This window comes from Trematomus bernacchii, unplaced genomic scaffold (assembly GCF_902827165.1).
Source record: "Trematomus bernacchii unplaced genomic scaffold, fTreBer1.1, whole genome shotgun sequence".
Lineage (NCBI taxonomy): Eukaryota > Metazoa > Chordata > Actinopteri > Perciformes > Nototheniidae > Trematomus > Trematomus bernacchii.
Window position 1 is genome coordinate 1 of NW_022987565.1, and position 8,359 is coordinate 8,359.

The window sequence follows — 8,359 nt, forward strand, 5'->3', positions numbered from 1 at the left end:
GTAGTTGGGTGGGTAGAAGGGGGTATCATGCACCCCCCTGAAATATACTTCTAATCAGCTTTTCTAGATTGGAAAAATGGTGTAGAAAACGATTAGCTATGTTAAAAAGTTGGCAAATTGTCCCACGTATATTTTTTTCCCAAATTAGTGTTTATTTACCCTAAAAATCGAGTTTCACTCTTTTTACACCTTTCACTATATCTCAGCCATTATTGCAGATAACTGAACAAATAAGGTATCCAGATCCATGTTTTGAGGGTCAAGGAACACAATAAAACTATTCTTAAAGTGATCACATGTGTCTGTGGCATGCTATTATGCTAATTAGTGCCGCCATTACAAGAAAATAGCATTTTAGTCTTGTACCAAGAACGGTGTATTTTGCACCGACACAGAAATATACTTATAATCAGTGTTTCCTAAGTGGAAAAAGTATGTAGAAAATGATGAGCTATGTTAAAATGTTGTCTGGATGTCCCACATGTATTTTTTATGCAAATTAGTGTCACCATTACCAAAAACGGAATTTTCACACTTTTCACTCTATCTCAGCCAATATTGCAGATAAATGAACAAATAATGTGTCTAGACCCGTGTTTTGATGGTCAAAGATCACAATAAAACTATTCCCAAAGTGATCACATGTATCTGTGGTATGCTATGCAAATTAAGAGACGCCAATATTGCAGTACAGTAAGTGAACAAATAAGGTGTCGAGACAGATGTTGTGTATTTAACCAATATTTATTTGTTTTGTACTAGCCTACAGCAAGGGTCAAACATCATAATATAAGTATTGATGTGACTACTCTTTCCCATTCCAGATAAGCAGTCAAGGTTTGGCTCTCCACTATCTGATTAATACTCAATCATCGTTTTCAATGCTATCATCAGAGTCAAATTCCTCTTCCTCTTCCTCCTCGTCTTCCTGTTCACGCTCTGTCGTGTCCAGGAGATCAACCAGGGAGGTTGGCAGGACAGGACCACAGCACCACACCGGTCTCAACACTCCATCAGTCCTCATCCATCCCTGCTCCTCATCATAGGGGTTTGGTTTTTCTAAAATTGATTCATCAGCTCGCTTGTACAGGGCGACGCGATGGTTCACACGTTGGACGTGCGGCTTCAGAGCATCATAGCATGGAGGAAGGCGAGCCAGGTCAACCTTAGACTTGGCAGTGAGTTTATCGTCCTGCCCTACCATTTTGCGCAGCAACTTGGCACGGACTACGTCCACTGAAGACTCACGACTCTCTCCATATATCAGACAGGTGAATTGCTCCAACTGCTTCAGCACCTCAGGCTTGACATTCCAGTTGTCACCGAGTTGACTGAACGCCCTGTGAAACTTCGGGTTCTTCTCCAGCTTTTTCAAGGGCCCCACCTTCCCCTTCCCTTTGAAGGCACTGGTGCAGTCTTCTCCGCTGAACACATGGAATCCAAGAAGTGTGGCACAGTAGTCTTCTCCCAGGGATTCTGCGAGCTCAGAGAGGTTGAGAAGTTGTCTATGTTTCCCTGACCCCGTATCCAGGTATATAGTCAGCCTGATGGCATGAGCGTGGTAAAGAAGAATCACAAAGATATCTGTGTCAGGTGTTCTGACTACAGCATTCTTGTACCCAAGGGCAGCAGCATGATGAAGGTAGAGTACCACCCTTGTATCAGTCTCTTCCTGGTTGCTGTAGATTGTGGGGAGCTCACGTACCTCAACCTGATACACAATGGGATATTGCACTTTGATCAACAATGACAGAGACTAGACACAAATCACAGATAATCACTTAGAGTATAATTTAACCATCAATCACTTTTAATATGGGCTTTCAATTTACCTTGCCGTTTGAGGAGAGAAGTTGATGGGCTCTCCCTTCCACGATCAGCACTGACATTTCTGTTCTCTCCAGCCTTGAAGCTGCCTGTTGATCACTCCATACTCGCAGCAGGAGCTGGCAGAGTTGCTTTTTGTTGTCATCATTTGTGAGAAACATCTTGAAGTCATATGGCTTCCTGGTTGCTGGTCCAGCCAAAATGATCTTCTCTGAACTGCCACGTCTCAACCTCTCCTGTGCTTTGATAGATCCTGGATGGTAACTGTCAGTCGAGAACAAAAAGTGCTTTTTGGCCACCATCTGATCAAGCACTTGTAGGCATATCTCCCCACATGTTGGGGGAAGGTTGGTGAGGACATGGAGCAGAGCCATGCCATCCTGGATGAACAGGGCATCCTTAGGGTATGGCAGATCCTTTGGGGTGGTGTCCTCCAGAATGTAGTGCAGAAGAGCCACTTTATTAGTCTTGGAGAAAAACCCATCTGGTGTCCCAAGGCTAGGGGGCACAGGCATTAGGGGATATTTCATGAGTTCCTCCAAGTCCAATGGGTCCTCTGCACGTTGTGACTTGACAAGGAGCAGGAAAGCAAGATTGCTTTGCTCCTGATACTGGATGACCTGGAATGATATTGATAGTGTATCATTAACAAATATGGGGTCACAACAATAAAAAATAAAGGTTATTAAATTAATTGCAATAATATAGTAGACCTCAGGTATTGGAACATCTCATTACCTTTCCCTGTGAGGATGTGAGGGTGACCTTTTTGTTACAAGCTTCCATGGTCTTGAGCTTCTTCTTTTTGATTGGGTCAGAGAAGCTAGCTGGCTCTCTGCTCTGTAGCCGTTTGATGAACTCAGCTTTAGCAGCCTTGCCCACAGTTTCTGCTTGTAGCACGTCCATCTCGACCTCCATGAGGACAGGAGCACCAGAAGCCAGGGAGTAGAGCCTGTCCTTGTCTGAGATGGTGAAGGGGTTCCTAAAGTTCCTAATTGTCTCGATGGTTCGCTGAATGGCCTCCTCACCCTTTTTGACCTCTGCCTTCTCCAGCTCCCGATGTTTCCCCGCCCTTGGGCAGTCTGGGTCTTTGATGAGGTCCACCATCTCAAGGGTCTTTTGATAAAACTGTGCCCGTGTGGAGGTTGTTCGACACCACCTCTGGTATGCCCCAAACTGGCTGTATAGTCCAGTGAAGCCACCTTAAAAGTATGAAACAAATATGTGATCTACTGCTCCCACACAATAAGTTACATGCATTTTAATTCAGAAATCATCAAATAAAATGTGGTTTTGTGAGAGCAGTATACAATTGTATTATATAATATAATAATCTTGATACAATGTCTGTATATCTGTTCAATGTCTGGGTAAAAATCATAATGTACCTGATGATTTGGCAAAGCGCATGAACGTTTCCTCCATGGTCTTGTCGACTGCACTAAGTGCCCCCGGTATCATTGAGCGGGCCACCGCAATTGCACCCTTAGAAAGCAGGTCTTTGGCCCCTGGGTGTGTGTTCTCCAGGTTTGTCAGATAGACCTCCAGCCAAGTCAGATATCTGCAGATAAGGAAAGGCACAGATTACACATAGAAACATTTATTTTCAAAGCTTGTCTCATAATGCAAATTTGGTAAATTGTCATGTAAATAGCACAAACCTTGAGTAGTTGTGTCCATCAAATGCAAAGAAGATATTTGCCATCTCTCCATTGCATTTGTGAAACAACTGGATGTTGTTGGTCTTAACGGAGTGGAGTAGCATGAAGACAAGATGACAGTGGTTAATAAATGACATCCATAAGGCAGCTGTCTTTCCCAGGTGACCCTTGAGCACCTTCTCCTCATAGGCGTGATACTTCTCGATGAGGGTTAGAGTTGAGCGGTCTTTGAGGGCTTCATCGAGGTGCTCTCGATTGCAAGACTGGGTCATGTTGAGAAGTGCAGCAGGGTCAGTGATAAGGACGCTTTCCTCCTCAATGAACCGCTCCATCAACAGCCTCTCCATTGATTCGCACAGAGTTTTGAGGCAAAAGAGGTACTTTGCGTATGCCTTTCCACTTAAAACACCTTTGACGCCGGGTACCTGGCAGCCTCTCTGCTCTGCCACCTCTCCTATCTGCATGTGGTTATGTGTGTGCATGTATATCCTCTGTGTTTGTGCATGTATATCCTCCCCTGTATGTGTAATGTGTGTTAACACAACAGAGTGGGGAAAGAAATGTCCCTGTAAGGGATTAATAAAGTGTGTCTTCTTCTTCTTCTTCTTGAGGGATCCACTTGTCACTAGTTGTGCCTCAAACAGAATCTCTGCATATCCAGAACCACACATTTTGCGGCGTGTGAGCATCCCAATATAGTTCTTTTTTCTTTTGGTGTGAACGCAACTTTTCGGAACTATATCGGAACTATTGTGGGAAAATTAATCCGGTGTGAAAGCGCCTAAAGACAATCTGTTATACAATCAGAACTTTTGAAAATTATAACAGATGTTCTGAGAGCAGCCATCATGTTCCACAGTTTAACCTGTTAAGCCCAGGCCTCAGGCTCGAAAAATGACATGCCCAGAATGACTGATTATATCTTCACAACTATAAGGGGTATATGAATAATATTTTTTATCAAAGCAATGATACACCTGTGAGTTGGCTGTAGAAGTGTCAGAATCAATATAGATCTTGCTGTGTCAGAGTAAATTCAGATTAAACATAGTAAAAAAAAATTTTTCTAATCTCCGCCTAAAAAAACCTATAACCTATTTCACTATTTATAGTGAAAACTACCCCTTAATGATGGAAACCCTCTTTCCTGGCTGCTAATTCAGTGAGTTTTGTCGTACAGTGATGAGACTTATACCAATGGAATCTGATGAATCTCAGCTTTCATATGATATGTCATTTATGCAGATAGCATGAAGTAGAAAAATCGCCAGTCATGTGCTAATGTGGCGTTAGCGTTAGTGTTCGTTAAGTGCTGATTTAGACGCTTGGTATTGGAATTGTGTTTCGTTTAGGTTAAAATGGTTATTATCATCTGTTAGCTTAGTTTCTTCCCGTTAAGTGGGTATGCAACGTTAATAGGTTGTTACATTGTAACAAGCCCTGGGACGCTGTGGTACCGGGGGCAATCGGGCTTAACGGGTTAAGAATACTGCCCTGCAGTTTTGCATTACAATTACTGCCTTTTTTTTAATTAACATTAGCTAGCTTAGGAGTTCATTAAGCCTAGCTAGCTGTACAGCTAGCTAGCTACCTAGCACTACCTAGCTAATAGCTTTATTCAACAAGCTACACCATTAGCTATCCCTCATTCACGTCACTGTTAGTTAGTTAGCTAACATTAGCTAGCTAATAGTTTACCATATTTTACTGCAGTTAGCCTCTGCAGGGCAGAATAACACTAACACATGTTCTAGTGTGTAGCCTACTTTGGGCTGCAAAATGATGTGTTAACAACAATTAAGCTAGAAACCTATATAAAACATACAAAACACATGAGTCTAGTTGAGTTAGCTACTTACCTTGTTTGTTTGAAGGTTGAATGTGTGTGTGTAGCCAAGTCAGCTACTTGTTTGTTTTTGGCGGGAAAAAAGGCGGGAATTTTCACTACTGCCAGTGCTGTATACTAGCATGCCACAGATACATGTGATCACTTTGGGAATAGTTTTATTGTGATCTTTGACCATCAAAACACGGGTCTAGACACATTATTTGTTCATTTATCTGCAATATTGGCTGAGATAGAGTGAAAAATGTGAAAATTCCGTTTTTGGTAATGGTGACACTAATTTGCATAAATAATACATGTGGGACATCCAGACAACATTTTAACATAGCTCATCATTTTCTACATACTTTTTCCACTTAGGAAACACTGATTATAAGTATATTTCTGTGTCGGTGCAAAATACACCGTTCTTGGTACAAGACTAAAATGCTATTTTCTTGTAATGGCGGCACTAATTAGCATAATAGCATGCCACAGACACATGTGATCACTTTAAGAATAGTTTTATTGTGTTCCTTGACCCTCAACACATGGATCTGGATACCTTATTTGTTCAGTTATCTGCAATAATGGCTGAGATATAGTGAAAGTTGTAAAAAGAGTGAAACTCGATTTTTAGGGTAAATAAACACTAATTTGGGAAAAAAATATACGTGGAACAATTTGCCAACTTTTTAACATAGCTAATCGTTTTCTACACCATTTTTCCAATCTAGAAAAGCTGATTAGAAGTATATTTCAGGGGGGTGCATGATACCCCCTTCTACCCACTAGACTAAAGCTGTTGCCTGGCAACGCAATTCTGTTGATAGTTATGGCTGATAAGGCTTATTACTTATTGGCTTATTACTTATTACTGTTTTGATATTTGAAACCCCAAACCGATGGAAAAACCCCACAGCAACATAGAAAAGACGGTCATAACATGACCCGGCGCCCTAGTTAATAGACAACATAATTTCATACATAATATTATTATTGACTTTATTTTGAAATTCAGTTCCTGATGGACGGCAAAAAAGCCAGAGATTATAGAATTAAACAAATGAATAAAAACAAGGATAATTGTGTGTTACTGTTGAGTAAATAACAGTGTGTTATTTAGAAAATAATAACAAATTAGAAGGAAAAAAAGATTAAAAAAAAACATATTTCAGTATTCTGAGCCGCATTTATTTTCCTCACGGACGGCAAAAAAAGTCTGACATTATAGAATTTAAAATAAAAACAATAATCGTGGCTTGATATTGAGTAAGAAAATGTTTTTATGAACCACACAGCTTCCGGTCTTCCAAGACCCGACCGGACAAAAAGACGTGTTGCAGGCACGAAACAGACTACCACTAGAAATGCATTGCTTTTAAAATCGTTCTGTGTGACACGAAAAAAAGGGGAAAATCGTGTCGGTGAACACGAATCAATAGATTACATTTCGCGACTATAACACGAAATGCCGTGAGACTGGGTTGATACACCACAGGCTGCACCAGTGAACGAAGTACTGGAGGTTGGGTGTGCAAAAGGGTTTGTTCACAAAATACAACTCAAACCAAATGCTGTGCCAGTACAACAGAAACTGAGGAGACTTCCATTCTCTGTGAGACAGGCTGTGACTGTGACTGTGAAAAGGGCATCATTGAATGTATTGATGCATCTCCATGGGTCTCCCCAATTGTGGTGACTCAGAGAAAAGAAGGAGGAAAGCCTCGCATGTGTGTGGATCAGAGGGAGCCAAACAAGTCAATTGTCAATGACTGTCATCCCCTACCACACATGGATGAACTGTTCACTAACCTGCGAGGGTCTACAGTTTTTTATTGACCTCGCCTCTGCCTATCACCAGATGCTGCTCCATCCAGATTGTCGTGATTTGACTGCATTTATCACACATGATGGACTTTTCCGTTTCTGCAGAGTTCCAATTGGCCTAGCTTCAGCTCCGTCAGCCTTTCAAAAGATGATGTTAATCATACTTACAGGCCTACCACGAGTACAGGCTTACCTTGATGATGTCATATGCTATGGTGTCACCCAGCAGGATCATGATGCTAACCTACAGAGGGTGATGCATGCCCTTAATGAAGCAGGACTAAAACTGAACATGCAAAAGTGTAGGTTCAATCAGACTTCTCTGCGTTTTCTGGGCCACACCATTTCAAAGGATGGACTTCACCCTGACAAAGACACAGTCAGCGCTGTAACTGATGCACCTGCCCCACACGACACATCCTCTCTACGTTCCTTCCTGGGCCTTGCATCATGGTACAGTAAGTTCATTCCAGATGTTGCTACTGTTGTTGAACCGCTACGTGCAGTACTCAGAGACTCTACTGACCTGAGGTTCCAGTGGACTACTGAGGCTGATTCCAGTTTTGCTGACATTAAGAGACTGATAGCTGAGAGCCCTGCTCTTTCCTTGTATGACCCCCAGTTGCCTACATTTGTTACTACTGATGCTTCTGATTATGGACTGGGAGCTGTACTCACCCAAATTCACTCTAATGAGACAGAGAGAATTGTAGCATTTGCATCCAGGACGCTTTCTCCTGCTGAAAGGAAGTACTCTACGGTTGAACGTGAAGCACTTGCATGTGTTTGGGCGGTGGAAAAGTGGAGAACCTATCTCTGGGGACATTCCTTTGTGCTACGTACAGACCACCAAGCCCTTACAACCCTGCTCACATCCAAGGGTGCTGGTCGAGCCGGTCTGCGCATCGCACGATGGTCAGCTCGACTACTCTGCTTCACTTATGATGTCACCTACCGTCCTGGGAAACAAAATGTGACAGCTGACTGCCTTTCCAGACTTCCGCTGCCTACCACTACAGATTTCACTGAGGTACCGGACATGGTGGCTATGGTTTTAAAGAATCCTTGCATGCACTCTCTGTTCCAGAATACACCGCTGCCTGTGACACCTGCCCTGAACTGACACAACTGCGATGTCAAATACAAACAGGTTGGCGAAAGTGCAGAAAGAATGTATCACCAGAACTTGCTCCGTACTTTAATGTGCGAGATGAAC

General features: G+C 42.3%; 1 protein-coding gene across 1 annotated transcript; it reads right to left on the reverse strand.

Moving 5' to 3' along the window:
• Positions 1–667: 667 nt before the first annotated feature.
• On the reverse strand, positions 668–3,837 carry LOC117478532. The gene is made up of 5 exons (XM_034125519.1): positions 3,489–3,837; positions 3,216–3,388; positions 2,566–3,029; positions 1,833–2,447; positions 668–1,711 (listed from the first exon to the last, which is right to left on the reverse strand). The coding sequence occupies exons 1-5, from the start codon at positions 3,833–3,835 to the stop codon at positions 866–868; spliced, it is 2,445 nt and encodes an 814-aa protein (XP_033981410.1). The 5' UTR covers positions 3,836–3,837; the 3' UTR covers positions 668–865.
• Positions 3,838–8,359: the final 4,522 nt, after the last annotated feature.